The sequence below is a fragment of the Hypanus sabinus genome, chromosome 5 (genome assembly GCF_030144855.1).
Source record: "Hypanus sabinus isolate sHypSab1 chromosome 5, sHypSab1.hap1, whole genome shotgun sequence".
NCBI lineage: Eukaryota > Metazoa > Chordata > Chondrichthyes > Myliobatiformes > Dasyatidae > Hypanus > Hypanus sabinus.
This window is the reverse complement of record NC_082710.1, coordinates 2841508-2863155: the sequence shown is the minus strand read 5'-3', so window position 1 is coordinate 2863155 and position 21648 is coordinate 2841508. Positions and strand designations below refer to the sequence as shown.

At 40.5% G+C, this 21648-nt stretch overlaps 1 protein-coding gene across 6 annotated transcripts in view; it reads right to left on the bottom strand.

The window, feature by feature from the left end:
* Positions 1-21648, bottom strand: part of kiaa0825 (KIAA0825 ortholog) — a 341406-nt gene that overhangs the window by 234857 nt on the left and 84901 nt on the right. For 5 of the 6 annotated variants that reach the window (XM_059969308.1, XM_059969307.1, XM_059969304.1 and 2 more), the window contains 3 exons: positions 9292-9477; positions 6927-7145; positions 5188-5593 (listed from right to left, as the gene is read on the bottom strand). In XM_059969308.1, the coding sequence (XP_059825291.1) occupies positions 5188-5593; positions 6927-7145; positions 9292-9477 (811 nt within the window). Of the gene's footprint in view, positions 1-2780; positions 2913-5187; positions 5594-6926; positions 7146-9291; positions 9478-21648 lie in introns of those variants that run through there. The other variant, XM_059969309.1, reaches the window with a different exon arrangement.

The following is a 21648-nucleotide window of genomic DNA, read 5'->3' as shown; positions in this document are numbered from 1 at the left end:
CTCATTCTGTTCCTATATCTTATGGTCTTATGATTAGTGTTAAGATCTTCGTTGTTTAAGGTAACATAAATATTGTGGATGAAAATGGAGGCTGCCAGATTAGTACATTTTCAAACAACACAAAAATGTGAATATTGAGGAAGGTTATCAATGGATACAGTGGGATACACATCAGACGGAAATTTGGGCAGAGAAATGGCACAGCCTTACAATCTCACAGTGTGAGTCCCACATGAATACAATAGTTTTTAGTTTTTGTACTGTGTCATGTAACACCATGGTCCAGAAAAACGTTGTCTCATTTTTACTATGTACTGTACCAGCAGTTATGGTCGAAATGACAATAAAAATGACTTGACTTGACTTGAGAACAACAGCCAAGTTGTACCACTAAGCTCCATTAGAAAACAAGAAGCTAACTACAGCAGCAATGGTTGTTGAAGCTTTGTCTGTAGGTTTGTAACTTCATTGCTTCAGCAGTTCTGAAATTTACCAGTGCTTACTGGGAGAAATGCCAGCACTTCGGAATCTGAGGCATCATAGCTGAAAAATGCAGTTCCATGTGTTTCAACAGGACAGATATACAGAAAGGTGCCAGAAAAGGGCCAGTAACATCATGAAGAATCCCAACCACCCTGCTCATGGACTGTTTATCGCACTCCAATCAGGGAGCAGGATATGAAGCATCTATGCCAGGACCACCCACTCAAAAACAGTTACTTTCCCCAAGCAATAAGGCTGATCAACAGCATACACTAACTCCGCCACTACTTTATCATTTCCTGTCAGTCACCTTTTGTACAACCTAGCGTCACTTTATGGACATAAAATCAGTCTATGTATATCAGCTAACTTATATATTTATATTTATTGTGTTTCATTATTATTGTGTTCTTTACCTTTTGTTTAATTTTTGGTCCTGGATCATATCTGGAGTAACAATTATTTCATTCTCCATACAATTGTGTACAGGAAATGACATTAAACAACCTTGAATCTTTTATTAAATGAGGTGCCAAATGGGAGAATCACCTCTCAGAAATGCTCCACCTCAAGATTTCCTATAATTTATTTAATGATCTCTTTAGAATCCAATTCGTTGATCAATATCATATTGTTCAAAATTCTTTTTCAATTTTATAATATTAACAATAGGTTTCTAATAAAACTGCTTCTGGAATGATGCTTTTTTCCACAAAGACAGAAAGGATTTGAAAACTTTCTACTATCAGAAACATGCCTTAGAGCAGTGTTGCAAGGGGACCCCAGGCTATTTTCTTTCAGTGTCACAGATTCCAGGCTTTTTAAAAAACACTCTGCTCTTGGGCATACTTAAAATGCATGGTGCATTGATTTAATTATCATTTTGCATTGTGCATGTTGGCAAAGAATAACAGGCTCTTAATAGATCTTATCCTGTGCTAACTAATAGTAGGACTTCAGCTGGTAAAGGGGACCTGACCAAATAAGCAAAGATAAAGGTCACTGTGGAGCTTTTATCAAGATTGTTTAATGACATTTCTAGTACACAATACTAAAAGAAAACAAAATAATTGTTACTCTGAACGTAATGCAACACAATAAAAAACAATAAAGAACACAATAATAAAAGCCAAGCACAATAAATATGAATACATAAGGTAGCTTATATATATAGATTGATGTATACTCCTAGGCTGTACATAGGTGTCTGACAGGAAATGATAAAGTAGTGGTGGAGTTAGTGGGTGGAGATGTTGATAAGCCTTACTGCTTGGGCAAAGTAACTGTTTTTGAGTCTGATGATCCTGGTGTGGATGCTACATAGACTCCTCTCTGATGGGAGTGGGGCAAACAGTCCATCAGAGGGGTGGGTGGAATCCTTCATGATATTATTGGCCCTATTTGTATATATGACAGCAGGTAGGCTAGCTCCTGATGATGTGTTGACTTGTTTTGACTACATATTGTAGAACTTTCCTGTCTGCCACAATGCAGTGTCCATACTATGCAGAGATGCAGCTTGTTAGGATGCTCTCTAAAGTTAAAAGGACATTTATTATCAAAGTACAACCTTGAGATTCATCTCCTTACAGGCAGCCACAAAACAAAGTAACCACAAAATAAATGATTAAAAAAAGACAATCAAACTACCAATATGGAGATGGTGAGTGAGGGGGGAAAGGGAGATGGGGGTTGGGGGAGATGGGAGAGTGGGGAGATATGGGGAGAGGAAGATAAGGAGAGAGGGGAGAGAGAGAGGGAGGGAGGGAGAGGGAGAGGGAGGGAGAGGGAGAGGGAGAGGGAGAGGGAGAGAGAGAGAGAGAGAGAGAGAGGGGGAGGGAGGGAGGGAGGGAGAGAGAGAGAGAGAGAGAGAGAGAGAGAGAGAGAGAGAGAGAGAGAGAGAGAACACAAATCACGGCAACAATAATAGTAAGCCAATACCATTCAGAACTGGAGTTTTACAAGACACAAAGCCAGGCATCACTGCAGCTGGAACAGACAGCAGCCAGAATTCATCACAAAGCCCAGTAAACACAAAGCCCAAAAAGCCCAGTGAGACCACAGACATGAAGCCAGTCATTACTGCAGCCAGCACAGCATTTAGCTTAGAGCTAGCAAACGTTGTGGATCAGTGAGCAGAACCAACCCTCGCCTCGCTTCCAGTCCCAACACCCTGACCTTTTCAATATGGCCCAGCAAGTAAATTGTCCAAGCATTGGGTCATTCCTCATTCTTGGGCTGCCCTGGAGCCTGGATCTGCTGCCATGTTTCAGCCTGTACCTGACTTTTCCAATTCAGCATGGCACTTGAATCAATCAGACTTCAGGACTTGCTTCACTCTTGGGGACGTCACAACTCTGCCTTGACTCTGCTTCAACCCCAACTCCACTTGCCACGATCAGGCCTTCCCTGCGCCTCTGCCAGCACATCTGTAGAATGACATGAGTATAGATGTGCATTGTCCAGCTCTTTTCGGCTTCCTCAGAAATTAGACGCACTGGTGAGCTTTCCTAATTTGTATAATGTGCTCTGAGACCATGAGAGGTTTTGCAAGATGTACACTCATAGGATCTTAAAACTGCTCGCAACTTCCACTGCTGTGTTGCTGATGTAGAGGGGTGTGAGTGTTGCAAGTTCTCCAGAAGTTGATAACCATCTCCCTTGTCTTGTTGATATTGGGGAAGAGGTTATTTGCCTGGCACCGGGACTTGTGCTCTTCCACCTCCAGCATTCTGACATAATTGTCCTTGTTTTCTAAGTGTGTCAGGGCCAGGTGGATGACAGATGCTATGATATCTGTCATAGAGCAGTTCTGTCGGTTATGTTTCTCTGCCTCAAGTACATTCATGGCTTGTTAGTAAATCAGTTCCAGAACAAACATTTAAATATTCTTGCAAATAACGTGGAAAATCTAAGGAAATAAGAGATGCTAGGAGGTTAGTTGGGTGCTGAATTGTAGCAGAGTAGGGTGAATGTGGAGAATGTGGAAATTCCTTAAGTGAGTCACCATGAAATCGTGTCCAGTGCAGGAAGAAATTCCAAAAAAAGTAAGAGATGTAATTTTAAAATGCTATTGAACAAATCCAGTACTGCAACACTCACACATTGCAAACAGTTATTTCAGTGTCCTGGCCCATCCACGTATCTCGTCATTATATTGAGTTTTCCCTCTACCTTACAAATTCCAATGTCTGAATGTCAGCATAATCAGAGACCACACCCACCCCAGATAGTCTCTTTTCTCTTCTCTCCCATCAGACAGATACAAAAGCCTTAAAGCACGTTAACCGGAAAATCTACCTCATCTTGCACTTTATTATTACCTACTATGCACTTTCTGCAGAGTACTGGTGCCAAGCTGGCCCCTGCCCTTCCCTTGGACAACATCGGTGGCGTGGAGAGGGGAGAGGGGCAACTGCTGGTCTCCCATACAACCTGTGCCCTGGTGAGACTGAAGCAAGAGTTTCCAGGTGCAGATCCATAGTCTCGCGAGACTAACTGATGCCATCCACTCTGCACTTTCTCTGTAGACGTTACACCTTATTCTGCACTGATATTGTTTTAAATTGTCCTGCCTCAATACACCGTGTAATGATTTGATCTGAATGAACAGAGTGGAAGACAAGTTTTTCCACTGTATCTTGGAACATGTGACAATGATAAATCAATTCCAATATCAACATGAATGTTGATGTTGGTAATAGTTTAGAAATTAAATGAACGTCATTCCTATCTGAGATCAAAATTAATAGTAGGTTAAAGTACACAAGTGGTTAATCTTCCCTTTCAGATGTCCTCTCCATTCAATACACTAGTAGCAGGACATGTAGTAATACCCACTATATGCTTCTTATCAGTTTCCTTGCATCATTCCCTTGTTATTTTGCCTTTATGGCTTCAGAATCATAAGAGACCACTTGGTGAACCTCTCCCAGCATGCTGAATATTTCTGTTATCAGGGAATTTAATTTCTAGATTTATTGATGTTCAGAAAACTGGAGGTATGATTGTGACTCCCCTGTTTATTTTTGCTGAATCACTGTTTATTTTTCCTTTCCTCCCTTGTGACCCACTGTCAAGTTTGTGTTGCCTAAGGTCCTCCACATGCCGTTCTGCTTGTGTAGAACTTCCAGTGAGAGTTTTCAAAAAGTATATCGCATCAGGAAATTAAGTCTTCCTGTCAGTCCACATGCTACCTGTGCAAGAAGAAAATAGCGAAGCGCATAATTTCACTGTAATAGCACTTGTAAAAACTGAGGGATTCAGTTGGCTTAAGATATGAAAATATTTTGAACTTGACATTCAACTGCTTGATCTTCCTGTTGCATGTTTTTAAAAATTGTAATCTGGCAAAAATTGAGAAAATGAGCCATACAGTACATTTTGAAAATGGGTATACATAAACATTCATGTAACTGTGGGATGAGTACATTTACCTGGCATCGAAAGAGAACAAATTGATGGCTTGAAATAAAGAACGTGATTCATATGTGAGTTAAACATAAATGTTAAATTCCTATCTACTACATAACTTTTACTCAGTCCCAATGATAAAAAAGATTTGTGATACTTCATTCAAGATTTGTACTTTGTACACTTTCGATTTAATAATTTAAATAACTATAATGATAAACATCATCATGATAAACATACTATTTTCAAACCATATTTCAAATCAGAATAATGCAATTTATTGCTAATTACCTTTCTGAACAGAACTGTTTTGCATTTTGCAGTTGAACTTCAATCCATTTGGGTCTTTGTTTTTCCAGACAGTTGATGACCTTCTGTATTACTGGTTTGGGATTGTCCTTTTGCTGGCCCACAATGCTTAGCAGACAGTCACTCATCAACTCCAGTTTCTCTTTAGTCCATCTATCTATAGTAACACCTGACAACAATTCCATGGCATTTCCATCTTCTAGTGTTCTGCAAATAATTGTAATAACATGCCAAAGAAGGTATGAATTTCTGAGCTCAGGAATATTGTTTGGAAATTTTCTTTGTACCAAAGTGAAGAGGTACTTAATTGTTGAAGGCAATGAAGAAATCATTGCAGGTAGGTTATCAATTAAAACTGAGAAAACGTGAGCAGCAAGTTTTGTAAAATCTGAAAAAGAAAGTTTAGATCTTAATTAGTGTTGTTAATCTTGAAGAACAACATTTATTTCAACACAATTAATATCCTCTGTTTATTGACAATGTATCAATGTAATTTTCAGTAAAATGGGCTTTGGCTTTATTGTGGAGCAAGGCTCTGGGATAGAAACCCAGTATACAGACATGCTGAGGTTGAAGAATTTATAACCCCAGCACCTTTTTTTTCATATCCTGCTGAAACCCCACAGAAATCACTGCCCAGTCATATGGGGAGGCACAGCAAACTGCAAGCCGGAGTAAAGATTCAGCTGTCATCAAATAAACTGAATTCATGGAACTGTTACCAATTTTTTAAAATGAGATGATTCACTCTGAACCTTTGAATGTATTCTTCACGTAGCTCTCACAACAGAAGTTTCTTTCTTAAAACTATGTGTAAAATTATTTAAATGATATTTGTTCTGTTACGTACTCGTGACATGACAGTGGTACCCTTGTCACGTGACTGGGGTTGAAGCTATACTGGACTTGAGGTAATGGTCTTGTGATGGCGGAGTGACGTCATTTTCCCGCCAGTAAAGATCAGGTGACAGGTTTTTTTTACAGGTTATAAAAGGAAGACCCCACCCTGTGAGGAGGGGCAGTTCGTGGCTGGATTTGCCATGTTGACTTCATGCTGCTGCGTGATTTAATGTGATGACGCAGTTTAGTTGAAGGATGAAGTTTTTATCTAATGCCTAAAGTTTAAAAGGTCATTGCCAGCAGTTTCTTTACAATACTGCTAGTTGAGGATCAGTGGAGAGTGAAGATCGGAGTTCGGGAGTTAAAGATCGAGGAGAATCTATTTTGGCGGTGAAACGGGTTCGACCTTGTTTAATCCTTATTCAAAAGGAATTCGTTGACTGTTCTCGTGTTAATCTCTGTGGGATAGCAGAAGATTGAGGACAGTGTGATAAAGGAAAGGTCAGTGCCTTTAAGCCGTTTCGTTTCGTAAATTCTTCGTGGGAGAAGTTCGACATCGGGGATCGAGGCAAAACAACGTGAAAGAGAATTTAAATCATCTTAAAAAGTCTCTCCTTTTAAATGGATTGTGAGCATTTCGAACTTTTGGCAATACTACTTTAAAGAACTGTTTGAGCTGCATCGTTTTAAGAACTGTTTAAGCTGCCGCACAGCAGCTGTTTCCGGTTACGTTAATGTTTGTTTCCTTTTGGGGGGTTTGTTTTCAGTGTTTAATAAACGTGTTATTTGTTATATAAAATCCCTTGCTGAACTCATATATTTATTGTTGCCTGTATACATAACAGTTCATTTTCATTATCAGAGAACAAAAAGTTACCTACTTTTTCTGTATTCTCTTCTTTTAAATTCTCTTGGCATATAATCCCACTCTTTTGGTATTTTACTGAGTAAATTCTCAGGAAGGACTTGTTTAAGGCATTTGCCAGAATTTTCCAGTGCTTGCCACATATGCAGCAAGGAGATGACATGCCTTAAAGTTTCCTTGATTGCTTTGGATACAAACAAATGCAGGCACCTTGGAACAACCGATTCGTCTTCAACTGTAAATGGTGATATGACTCATCAATTTTTCAGACATATTACTTAAGATAAATCACATCTAATTTTTGTACTCTGAGGAATTGTTAGCAGCTTTCATTTTTGCTGAAGATATATATATAACTGTATAAGAAAAGTAACAGAATTTGTGGCAGTGGTCCTTTTTAAACAATCAAGATTTTAATTTAAAAATAGGCAATAATTTCAGGTGTGTCTACAGTAAATTGCCAGCTAGTCTCTGCAATCCAAGTTAAACATTAGAGGCTATATCAACCTGGTGGACACTTCCTTTGTCCTACCCAGAGCCTACACACCATCATTCACAAGTATACCAAACAAAGCATGTCTCTATTGTTTTTAACTTCAAACAAAATGCAGGACAAGGGGTAAGATCAACTATTATTAATACTGATGCCAGACACTTGTTATATTTAAAATAAAATAAAACACCAAATGTTACAATATTAATCCCAAGAGCTGAACAATATTCTGCTTGAACATTCCTAGTTTAAAAACAAACTTTTCATGGCTAAAATCATACAATAAAGACAGAATTCCCATAATAATTGGAAGTATTATTTGGAGGCTGATACCTTTTTCAGTATGAGCTATTTGTGCACATTAGGATAATTGGTATTAACATTAGAATCTCCAGCAACAGAGTGACGTAAGTAATAGAGCTACTCTCATGGTGCTGGAGACCCAGGGTCAATCCTGTCTGCACAGAGTTTACAAACTTGTCCTGTAACTTCATGAGTTTTATTCAGGTGCTTCACTTTCCTCAACTCCCAAAAGTATGTGTCCTGGTAGGTTAAATGGCTATTGTATATTGCCTCTAGTGTGTAGAATGTGGGCAGATTACAAAATGAAGATTAATGTAATATTGTTTTAAATAGGTGGCTGATGCACAGCATTGACTTGGTGAGTCAAAGGGTCTCTTTCTGTGCTGTATCTCTCCAACTCAGGGAGATAACTCTGTTGCATCTCTCTTAGTGGGCTGCTAACATTATTTATCCAGTGTTGACTACAGCAGATATTTTTGAAGGTACAATATTTAAGAAATATTTTTCTGAGGTTGAGAATAAAATCTAATACTTAAAATTAAAATCTCTGCAAATAACCATTTTAAGTCCTGGTTATTCAGTCCCCAGATTGTATGCTTTCTCTGTGACTATGTGGGATTCCTCCAGGTGTTTTCCTTTCATCTTACATTCCAAAGGCAAATGAGCTATGGGCATGTATGTTGGCAACAGAAGTGTAGCGACACTTACAGGCTACAATTCTCAGACTTTGTTGATCATTGACTAAAACAATGCACTTCACTATACATTTCGTTGTACATGTGACAAATAAAGCTAATTGTTATCTTTAAATGAAAATTTTGTGCCATTTCCAAACTAATTAACAGTGAATGTTGAAGGCCCCTTAGTTCACATACCTCTTGCTTAATGGTCCATGGCTTAAAAATGTTGGGGACCCCCCCCCCTCCCCTAGTGTTTGTTTGATGTCAAAAAGAACCTGGAATCACAGAATTCAGAGGCACTTCAGTGTTGTTCCTTTAGAATCTGTAGATTTCATGTTTCCTTACCATTAGAACTAATACATTAAGTGTCCTAGTTCTCAATGTTACATCAGTCAGATAGGTAACAGAAATGGTTTATCCCTTCTATAAAATACTCACCATGAATAGGTAGAGATGAATTTTTAGGATTAAAATGGTTTGCAGTCATTTTTTAACTAGCAAGATAAAATAAATTGGATGTGGCAGAAGAAAGGTGACAGTATCAGCAAAGGCCTCATGGGTTAAGGATTCTGAAGATCCATTACTAACTTGGTGAATACATTTGCCACTGTCTTTGTTCTGAGTGGTTCACACTGTGAGTCATAGTGCTAGACAGCCCAAAAAGCAAAAAAACATCAGTATTGCATTTAATAAAGGCCTAAAAATGTTTATCAATTTCAGTGAGATCACTTCAATATTCAAAACTTTTAATATACTCTGCTTAATCCTTCCTCATACATTAAACCTGTTACCCAGAAATTACTCTGGTAAGTTTACAAACCCCAACATCCTAATGATTTATCAAATTAAAATGCAATTTTCAGCATTAATAAGCATGCCAGTTTTAAACAGTTGTTTCACCACACCTGATAAGGAGCACAATTTATTCTGCAGCTGATGTTTTTCCATGTAGTCTTCAAGAACAACTCCAAGACCTCTGGGCAATAACTTGCAGTGTGTAATTACCATCACAATTGCTTCTATCAAGGCTGCTTGTTGATCACTATCTTTTTCTTTTACATATTTGTCATAAAAATTCTCTTGATCAATAGCTAGAAAACAAAAGAAGAAATGTCTTCAGGAAGAATATCTTAGCGATATCATAGTAAAGTTGTGAGCTATGTCGTAAAACATGAGTAAAATAGAAGTTGTGCTGCAAAGAATGGCCATAATTAAATCAACACTGCACACGTTAGGGATACATTAAACTGCAAACCTATAATTCCATAAAGAATGATAACTACAAAATGAAATTCTATATAATTCAACCAGCAATTTGTCAGTGAAGTTTGCAAAAAATGGCAGCAGCAAATCAGCATGTTTCACAGAGAAGTACAATATGACTAAAGAGCACACTGCAAAAGCAGATTTGTTCAATAAATTAAATATTTGGCTGAAATCATGAAACAGGAAATCTCTGAGACAGTAATTACTTAAATTACTAAATTCATCTTTCAAGCCAGAAGCATGCTGTTTGCTCAGGAAATGATGAAATACACAATCTAAAATGTTAAGATTAGTAGAAAAATGTGCTGTATGAGTCCAAAGGGTCAGTGAAAATTGGGAAAGAGATCAACTATTGGAGATCATGAACATGCTTCCAGAAATTCAGCAAAATGATTCAATATCTGAACTTTATATTGAATCAATTTTAATACACAGGAGATTGAGTGAGTTTAATAATTTAAAAGTCAGTTCTGAATCCCTGTAATTCTAAGTAGTTCATCCTCAGTTTATACAGTAAACTATGTTTGACTCAATCAACAAATCAATTATTTTCAAAATCATTTCTCAAATAACTTACTCTGCTGAACATTGATAAAGATATTAGTGCTAGGAAAGGCAAAAAGCTGGAAATAGCTGTACATATTGCAACTTTGTGCATCACTCATAAACATTTGCAAAACCTGTTGAGTTTCTTTGTGCATGGATAAAACTTTCCAATATTTGTTTTGGGTTTTCCATGCATATCATGTGCATAAGCACAGAGGCCTCTGACCTCAGACAGGTCTTAATGACAAACGATGCACACTTTGACGACAACTCTCGAAAACTCACTTGTGCAGTTGAGGTCGGAGAAGACCATGTCAACTTGCAGAGAATCAAATCTTAACTGAGGAGATAAGGCCTTCTTAAAGGGGCCAGATTACCCAGTTCATTGCAAAAGATTCCGTATTAGTCTTCTGATTGAGTGAACTTAATTTATTTGTAGATAAATCCCATTATGAACATTTCCCTTATCCACTTACTCATACACAATTCTTTTATTTCTGATGTGAGATAATAGATTGACGGAATTTATCAGCCCTTGTAAAATGTTACGCCTTATGCTAACTTCCTCCCATATTCACACATGTATTTTCTACATGTATTTCCAGAAATCAGAGAGATAACAACCTCTCCTTGTGGTAATCCATGTATATCTGTCAGGACATGCCCCTCTGCTGAGTGCTCCTGTGGCTCCTCCCACAGACCCCTGGATAAAGGTGATTGTGTCACTGCTACTCCCACAGTCATCCAGCATGGGTGTGCTCCGTTTTACTGCTAATAAAAGCCTTTCAGTATTTACTCTACTTCCAGTCTTCTGGAGTTATTGATAGTGCATCAATTTTATTAGCAGTAATTTTAAAGCATGGAGAGCGTTTTGATACCCAACAAATTGGACATCGACTCGCAAACACCTGAGGCCTGCAACGCTTTCGAACTCTGGCTAACCTGCTTTGAATCATACCTGGAGGAGATTGAAGTGACCGAGTCCACCACGAAGCACAGAGTTCTCCTCTCCAGGGTCAGTCCATGGGTCTACTCGATGATTGGAGACCAGCCGAGTTACGACGGTGCAATGAATGCCCTCAGGAAACAATACCTGTGGCTGGTAAATACTGTCTATGCAAGTCATCGCTTAGCAAAGTGGCAGCGGGCAGGAGAGTCGAGCGCTGAGTTTGTCCGGGCCCTACAGACACTCGTGCAGGCCTGCGATTGCCGGGGGCTAACGGCCGAACAGTATGCGGAGCTCCTAGTAAGAGACGCCTTCGTCACAGGGATCAGGTCAGTGTACGTGCGCCAGCGGCTGCTGGAACACACCGATCTTACCTTACATTTGGCGATTGAGCTGACCGACACTCTGCACAACTCTGACGCTCTCCAGGCGCCCGATCTCCCGATGGCCTCGTGGACGCTGCAGACCTCACAACCCGCCGGCGAATCGACCACGGCTGATGCCAGTACCGAGTCCACAAAGTGTTACTTCTGCGGACTCCAGAAGCACCCCTGAAAACACTGCCCAGCCCGAGAAGCTACCTGCTCCAGCTGCGGAAAGAAGGGCCACTTCGCCAAGGCCTGTAAGTCCAAACCTTGAGCAGGATCGAGCAGCGCCGCATAGGGGCGGCCATCTTGGTTGCTGTCTCCTCGCACCGCCTATGACCCACGAGTGCCGGAACAAGACAACAATTCAACTCAAAGTGCTCCCCATCAGCTCGCAAGGTCAATGATGGACATCCTGGTGGAGGAGTGCAGGACAAGCTGCCTGTTTGACACGGGCAGCACGGAGAGTTTTATCCACTCCGACACAGTGCAATGCTGCGGACTTGTGACATGGCTGGTAAGCCAAAGGGTCGCCATGGCTTCTGGGTCGCATACAACAGACATCCGGGGGGGGGGGGGGGTGTGTAGCCACATTAGTGGTGCAGGGCACAGAATATCGAGACTTTACATTACTGGTCATGCCTCAACTGTGTGCCCTGTGCTATTGGGGCTCGACTTCCAGAGCCACCTGAAAGGTGTGACAATGGAGTATGATGGGCCCCTCCCACCAATCACTGTTAGAAATCCCCAGTTCTGTGGGAATTCGTCACATACCCCGCTACTGACCACACACACACACCAACTCGCACATTCCACCCAACACCATGCCAACAGCCACACTAAGGACACCACTTGTGGCCTCTCCAGCCTCAAGATCCCTCCCCCACCACTGTTCGCCAACCTGACCACTGACTGTAAACCTGTGGCAACTAAAAGCAGGAGGTACAGCGCAGGGAACAGAGCCTTCACTAAGTCGGAGGTGCAGCGGCTGCTCAGGGAAGGGATCATTGAGCCAAGCACAAGTCCTTGGAGGGCACAAGTGGTTGTTGTTCGGACCGGGCAGAAAAATAGGGTGGTCATGGACTATAGCCAGACCATCAATAGGTTCACGCAGCTTGATGCGTAACCCCTACCCTGCATCGTGGATATGGTTAATCAGAATGCTCAGTACAAGGTGTACTCGACCATAGACCTAATATCCACTTACCCTCAGGTCCCCATCCGCCCAGAGGACCGCCCTTACACCGCCTTCGAGGCGGACGGCAGGCTTTATCACTTCCTGTGCATCCCCTTTAGTGTCACGAATGGTGTCTCGGTCTTCCAGAGGGAAATGGACCGGATGGTGGACCAGTGCCAACTGAAGGCCATATTCCCATATCTGGATAACATCACCATCTGCAGTAACGACCGGCAGGATCATGACAACAACCTCCAAAAAGTTTTCCAAGCGTCCAAAGCTTTTAACCTTACCTATAACAGGAACAAGTGTGTGTTCAGAACCACCCAACTTGCTATCCTTGGGTGTGTCGTGGAGAACGGTGTCATTGGCCCTGACCCCGACCGTATGTGCCCCCTGTTGGACCTCCCTCTTCCCAACACCCTCAAAAGGTGCCTGGGCTTCTTTTCATATTACGCCCAATGGATCCCTAACAACGCAGGCAAGGGCCGCCCCCTGGTCAAGTCCACCACATTTCCCCTCTCAGCCGAGGCCCACGCGGCCTTCAGCCGCATTAAAGGGGACATTGCCAAAGCAGCAATGCATGCAGTGGACGAGACCATTCCCTTCCAAGTAGAGAGTGACGCCTCTGACCGCGCTGGCTGCTACCCTCAACCCAAAGGCAGGAAAACCGGTGGATTTTCTTCTCCCGTACCCTTCAAGGCCCTGAAATTCGGCACTCCACGGTGAAGAAGCCCAGGCCATAGTGGAAGCTATTAGGCACTGGAGGCACTATCTCGCTGGCAAAAAGTTCACCCTGCCGACCGACCAGCGCTCAGTCGTGTTCATGTTTAGCAACCAACAACGGGGCAAAAACAAAAATGTTAAAATTTTGAGGTGGAGAATTGAACTCTCCACCTACAACTATGACATCATGTACAGGCCTGGAAAGCTCAATGAGCCCTTCAATACCCAATCCCGGGGAACGTGTGCCAGCGTGCAAATCGATCTACATGCAGACCTTTGCCACCCGGGGGTCACCCGGCTTTTCCACTTTGTGAAAGCCCCGGAACTTGCCTTGCTCCTTTGAGGAGATCTGGGCGATGACCAGGGACTGCCAAGTCTGCGCAGAGTGCAAACCGCACTTCTACCGATCCAAAAAGGCACAACTAATCAAAGCCACCTGCCCCTTTGAGCGACTGAGTGTCGACTTTATGGGCCCCCTTCCCTCCACTGACTGCAATGTGTACTTTCTTAACGTAATCGATGAGTACTCGTGGTTCCCTTTCGCCATCTCCTGCCCCAATACCACTGCCAAGTCAGTCATAAAGGCACTGCACAATCTCTTCACTCTGTTCAGATACCCATGCTATATCCACAGTGACAGAGGGTCCTCGTTTATGAGCAACGAGCTGCGCCAATACCTGCTGGCTAGGGGCATTGCAACTAGTAGGACCACAAGCTATAATCCCCAGGGGAATGGGCAGGTGGAGAGGGAGAACGCCACGGTGTGGAAGGCCACACTCTTAGCTCTTAGGTCAAAGGGACTGCTGGTCTCTCGCTGGCAGGAGGTCCTCCCCGAGGCACTCCACTCCCTGTTATGCACGTCCACCAATGCCACCCCTCATGAGTGACTATTTTCTTTTCCCAGATGCCACCCTACTGGCTTGGCTGATGTCTCCAGGGCCAGTGCTGCTCCGGAAACATGTGAGGAGCAATAAATACTCCCAGATGGTCAAGAGGGTTCACCTACTTCACGCAAACCCCAAATATGCCTACATGGTCTTACCTGATGGGCGGAAGGACACGGTCTCCACCCCACGACCTGGCGCCCGCAGGAGCACCAGACCCCTACCCTGAACACTCCATGGTGACTATGAACCCCATACCCACCGATATATATACCCACGAGACACCGTGCACTCCAAGCCCTACACAGACACCTCACGACACTCCCATACCAGATGTGGTGCACACGCACGAGGGATTACTAATGCCTAACGGGCTGGGACGTCAAGTCAGGCCGGAGCCAGAACAACCACCGTCACTGGTGCAATCACCACCGGTGCTACGTAGATCGCAGCAACGGACTCGACTGCCTGATAGACTTGACCTGTAAATATACTTGTCTTAAATATTGTCAGTCACTTCACCCCGCGGGACTCCCTTTTTAAAAAGGAGGGGGGAATGTGGTAATCCATGTATATCTGTCTGGATACGCCTCTCTGCTGACTGCTCCTGTGGCTCCTCCCAAAGACCCCTGGATAAAGGTGATTGTATCACTGCTACTCCCACAGTCATCCAGCATGGACATGCTCCGTTTTACTGCTAATAAAAGCCTTTCAGTATTTACTCTACTTCCAGTCTTTTGGAGTTATTGATAGTGCATCACTCCTTACTTCATAACTTTGAATCATGAAGTGCTAAAAGGGAACGATGAATATGGTGCTGGCATCACATGAGAGGTGTTAGAAATGCTAGAGGCTATGCCAAATGAATATTGAGATGAAAGGTAACCTTAAACATATGAAACTTCTTCAGCATTTCCTGAAAGAGACATGCTTGAGCGGGTAATAATTCTGGTCACAAACTTCAACTACCCCCACCCCTCCAGAACCCCTCTTTCAACCTCCACCCCAACACCTCCCACAACACCCCCAACCCCCATAAGCCCCAACACCACCACACCCACCTCAGGTCAATCACTTTAGCATAATAGGAAAAAGGTGCTTCAACTGTATCAATAAATTTACTGATAACTTAATTTAAATATGTAAAATATGGTCATCCTAACACATGAAAAATAGTATTGTATTCTCACAAACAGCACCTATGAAGTCAAGGAATTATACTAGGTTTACATACAGTATAACGTTTTATGTTAGTAGTACCACATTGCCAAATATAAATAAATAATTAACACGATAATCATTATGTTATTTAATACTGGAAAACATCAGCATTTTCATGGTATTTTAATATATGAAATAAACTTTTCTGAATATTTTTATGAAGTGATCAATCACTATGGTTTGGTTCATTGTGACTCCGTAATGTAACTCATTATCCTACTAACGATATGATGAGGTCACTTTCATCTTATATTACTTCATAAATTATGTGATCAGAGTACTATTTATGGCAAAACTAGTTTCTCCTACCAAAGAAAACTGGTCATATGATGGATCCTGGAAGAATATGTCCATTTGGCCTTCACATGTTCATCACTGTCAAAGGTTTTGATTTTATTTGGCCCACCTGCACTTGCCACCATACAGATCAAAATGCTTATTCAATATTGATAGTCATAGAGTTTCATCATGGAAATGGGATACAATCAGGAAAAAGGCACACCAGCAGCTCTGGCTTCATTAGAAGCTTGAGGAGATTCACTCTGTCACCAAACACTCTTGCTACTTTCGCAGGTACACGGTACACAGCATTCTGATTGGTTGCATCATAGTCTGGTTTGAGGTTCCAATGTACAGTATTGAAAGAATTGCACAGGGTTACAGATTCAGCCAGTTCCATCATGATCACAACCTTCCCCACCATCGAAAATATCTTCAAAAGATAGTGCCTCTAGAAAGCAGCATCCATTATTAAAGGCTCTCACCAACAAGATGTGACCTCTTCACATTATGACTATTGGAGAGGAAGCACAGGAGCTTGAAGACTCAAACTCAATGTTTTAAGAACAACTTCTTTCGTTCCAATATCAGATTTCTGAACAGTCCATGAACCTAGAAACATTAATCCTTTTTTCCACTATTAATTTATATTTTAACATATAGTAATTTGTATGTATTACACTGTACTACTGCCACAAAACAACAAATTTCATGATACACAGTATGTCAGTCATAATAAACCTCATTCTGATTACCTCTGCCTCAGCTCATTCATGCTGAACAAGATGTCTATCTATGCTTGTCTCATTTGGGCCATGCCCTTCTAAATATTTTCTATCCATGTACTTATCCAAATATATTTTAAATGTTGTTATTGTACCTGCCCTAATTACTTTCTCTGGCAGATTGTTCTATAAGACACCATGGTCTATGTGAAGAAGTTGCCTGTCAGGCTCCTTTTAGATCTTTCTCTCTCACTTGAAACCTGTGCCTCTAGTTTTTCATTTCCTTTCCTTTGGAAAAAAGGCTTTGTGCATTCACCCTTCAATGCTGCTCAGAACTGTACACATTTCAATAAGGTCACCTCTCAGTCCCCTACAAAAAAGATTCCTGGATTGAAAGGCTTGCCATATAAAGAGTGTTTGATGGCTCTGGTCCTGTACTTATTGGAATTCAGAAGAATAAGCGTTGACCTCATTGAAACCTATCGAATATTGAAGAACCTCGATAAAGTGGATTTTTGAGATGATGTTTCCTATGGTGGGGGAGTCTAGGACCAGAGGACACAGCCTCAGAATAGAGGGGTGTCCTCTTAGAACAGAGATGAGGAGGAATTCCTTTAGCCAGAGATTGGTGAATCTGTGGAATTCATTGCTACAGAAGGCTATGGAAGCCCAGTCATTGTGTACATTTGAGGCAGAGGTTGATAGATTATTTATTAGTCAGGGAGTGAAGAGATATAGGGAGAAGATGCGGATTGGGGCTGAGGAAGAAAATGGATCAGCCACTGAAATGGTGGTGAAGACTCGATGGGCTGAATGGCCTAATTCTCCTGCTATATATTATGGTCTTATTATAAAAAGAACTATCTTGCCCATTCCCACCCTTTAGCTCAGGCCCTCAAGACCTGAAAATATTCTTGTAAATCTTCTTTGCATCCTTTCCAGCTTAACAATATCTTTTCTATAACAGGGCAACCAGAACTATACACAGTATTCCAAGTGTGGTCTCAAAAACACCTTGTACAAATGCAACATATCCTCTAGACTCCTGCACTGAGTGCACTGCCCTGAATAAGGCCATAAAACCATAAGACATAGGAATAGAATTAGGCCATTTGGCACATCGAGTCTGCTGTGTCATTTCATCATGGATGATCAATTTTCCTCTTAGCCCCAATCTCCTGCCTTCTCCCCATATCCCTTCCTGCCCTGATCAATCAATAATCTATCAACCTCTGTCCTAAAAAACCTGGCCTCCACAGTTGCCTATGGCAAAGAATTTCACAGATTCACCACTGCCTGGCTAAAGAAATTCCTTCTCACCTCCATTCTAAAAGGATGCCCCTCTATTCTGAGGATGTATCCCCTGGTCTTAGACTCTCCCACCATAGGAAACAGCCTCTCCACATCCAATCTATCAAGGCCTTTCACCATTCAATAGGTTTCAATGAGGTCACCCCTCATTCTTCTGAATTCCAGCAAATACAGTCCCAGAGCTAGTGTATAGGCCAGTGTCCCAAATGCTCTCTTCACCACCTGATGAAATAGAAGAATAAACTCCGATCTGAATGGCTCAACAGGAGAAAGCTCCAATACCTTGCACATTGTTTGTCTTAGAAGCACCACCATATTTTAGTGGTCATTTGTAAGCTTTTGATTGGATCATTAAATACCAACTCACACACTTTTCCAAAAAGAAAGCGTGTGAGGTAGGGGTCACTAGAGAGGTGGGAAGGAACAGTGGAGATGCAGCGAACAAGCCATTAAAATAATTGTTCTAGCTACAACACTTGTATCTTTATAAGCACGAAACATACTAATATCTGACTGCATATGCTTAAAAATTCAAGTTTTCATATGAATTACTCTCAAAGTGTTTTTGATTGTCAGTCCTCACTCCCTGCAAAACAGTTATGTTTCACTGTAATAGATTAATAACCCCTGTCAGAATGTCCTTGAACTTTGAGTACCAGATGGCAAGATATAATACACTACAGCAGAGAAATAAGAGGGAGGCTATGATTGTGTATTTGTCAGTCTTTGTGAGGGATGACAGGTATTTGACTAAGTAAGCAAATGCAATACCCTGAACCAGCAAAGAACATGACAGATACTGAAACCTTATTTGTACCTCTGTCAAACATTAAACTGTCCAAAAATGGCAATGCTGAAATAGGTTATCAGACTAAAGCACGAAGACCTCATTTTTTTTCTTATTTGAAAAGATCAGGTAATGATTCTCTCAGAAAGATGATGAAAAAATTGATTGTTCACCGCACACTTTAGAAATAATCACAACCAAATCATTTCATACACTTTATTCACTTGGATAAATCTTTAGATCTAATAATCCTGTGAATCTTAAACCATATTTCAAGGAATGCAAATGAGATGCTAAATATAAAATTAAAGTGTAATAATACAATAAGATTTAATAGCTATCTGTAAAATATCCACAATATATCCATATCATCAAAATGAGGCTCCAATACACTGGATTGAAAGAGGCTACAGAGGATTGTAGACTCTGCCAGTTTCATTGTGGAAACAAGCCACCCCAGTACTGAGGGCTTTTTCAAAAGTCAGTGCCTCGAGAAGGTGGCATCCTTCATTAAGGACCCTCACACACTGTCAAGGACATGCTCTTTTCTCATTACTACCATCAGGGAAGGTTACAGGAGTCTGAAAACCATCACTCAATGATTTAGCAATAGCTCCTTTCCTTCTGCCATCAGATTTCTGAAAGGTCCAAGAACCCATGAATACCATCTTGCTATTCTGCTTTTGCACTATTTATTTATACTTTTTATTGTAACATAGTATTTTTAACAACTTGCACTGTACTGCTGGTACAAAACAAAAAATTCATGAATATGTCAGTGATTATAAACCAGATTCTGATTCTGATTCTAGAGCTTAAAATAGCAATGTAAATTGGAATCTCCTTATAAAAATCCACAAAATTTATTTTCTACAAAAATACAAAGAAAGGGAAATCAGTCATTTTCTTAATGTGTATAATTATCCTCAAAATGATTTCAGTCTTCAGAAGTGGGCTCAATAATTACATTTAGCTTAACAGAGTTCTGAGCTACTATCAAGGGTAGCTCTGATAATAAGAGTTAGCATTGAACTATTTTGGTAAAAAGAAAATTGGATTAGGAATTCAGAAGCAAGGGACAGAAAACACAAGCGAGAGCAGTTTACTGCAGCTTTACTATCAAAGGAAATATCAGTCAGGAAGAAATAGTGAGAACTAGTTTCAGAGTTAATACAATAACAATAATCATGATTGACTTTAATCTTTATATAGATTGGAATAATAAAACTATTAAAAGGTAGTCGAAAACAAAATCACGGAATATCTTTGAGGCAGTTCCCTACAACAAATTCATCAATTATACAATGAGAATGCAGGTTTTTTGAAATCGACCATCATTTAGAATCTTGCAATACTTTCATGTAGAAGGTTCAGTGGGCTGCCTACCTCTGTAAAGAAAGTCAGCGTAAGAAATGATGTTTTGAAGTTTGAAATGAAATTCTTTAAAAAAAACAATCATTTCGTTATGAATTTAAATTACAGGCTATCTTCAATTATCTTAGAGAATGAATGAAGGTGCTGAGACAGATCTGGTCAAGCACAACAAAGCAGAATTAATTAGTAATCTTATAATAATCTCAATTTAATTTGGGACTAACAAACTTCAAATATGAAACTAATCTTAATTAGAAGCAAATACAAAGCAAATACAACGGGCTGACTTGGCTAATGTAGGTAAAAAAGTATCACGGTAGTTAGCAGTTGCAGATTTTTAAAAAAGAATTTCATAATTGTCACTGCATTGAAATATAAATATTTGGCAGGGAAGTGATCTATATTGAATCCAGCAAAGGCTGTCTTAAAAAAAGATATGAAGAGAGAAAATAGAATGTGAGAGAAAATTAGGAAGAAAGAGACTGGCTACTATTAAGCAAGAAGAAAGAGAACAACAAACCAAATTCAAGTAAATTGTGTTTTTAGCCCCTTAGAAGTTTAGACTAGGCAATCAATAATGAGAACTGATGAAACATCAGAGGCATTTTTACAATTATTTTCCATCTTCCTTCCCATTAGAAAACACTTGAACCATACCAAGAAAGTAAGTAATAAAATGGAAAACTTAAGAGGATAAGGAACATGAAACAATCAATATTTCACACTGAAAAAAACTGACAAACCAGTTCAATTAAATGCCACCAGACTCCTTGCATCTGATGGCTTTATCCTTGGGATCTAAAATAGGTGTCTGCAAATATGCTGGAACAAATTATTGTGATTTCCCCAAAATTCTCCAGATTTTTGAAAAGCACCAGCAGATTGGAAAACAGCAATCCTAATCGTATTATTCAAGAAAGAAGGAAAAACAAAATTAGAAAACTAAAGTCCTGCCTTCAGCAAATACTGGCATCCATTAGTGAGAATGGACAAATAGAAAAACATAAAGTTAATAGATTTATAAGGGGAAAATTGTGTTGAACACATTTATTGGAAATCTATGAGGATGTAACCAGGAAGTAGAATAAGCAAAGCCATTGCATTTTGTGCATCTGGATTTCCACAGGCATGAAATAAAGTGTCACATATAAGTTTACTGTAGAAGATTAAGAATCAATAAATTGAGGATAATGTATGTATTAATGTGAACAGCAATGATTAACAAATTTAAAAGAGAAGATAATGATAAACAGATCCATTTCAATTTGGCAAGATGAAATTAATGGGGGTTCCTTGAGACCTCAACTATTTACAACAGATGATACGACAGAACCTGGGTCTTAGAACAAGGAACAACCCAGCGTTTGGACAATTTAAATGCTGGGCCCGGTGGATTGAAAAGGTGGTGTGTTGGGGTGATTCTGTTGGCTGATGTGCATCATTTGCTCCAGTTTCCACTGCACTGAGACTGAGGCTGTGGGCCTGCTCTGGCTGCTCCAAGCTTCGTGTCTAAGGACTCACTTTTGTTTTAAATTCCATTTGCTTGCTTTTATTGTTTGCACAGTCTATTTTATTTTCTCTCTACCGAACGTTTGTTGGTCTTTCTTTTAATTGTTTCTTTTGGGTTTTTTGCTTCGTGGCTGCCTATGAGAAGA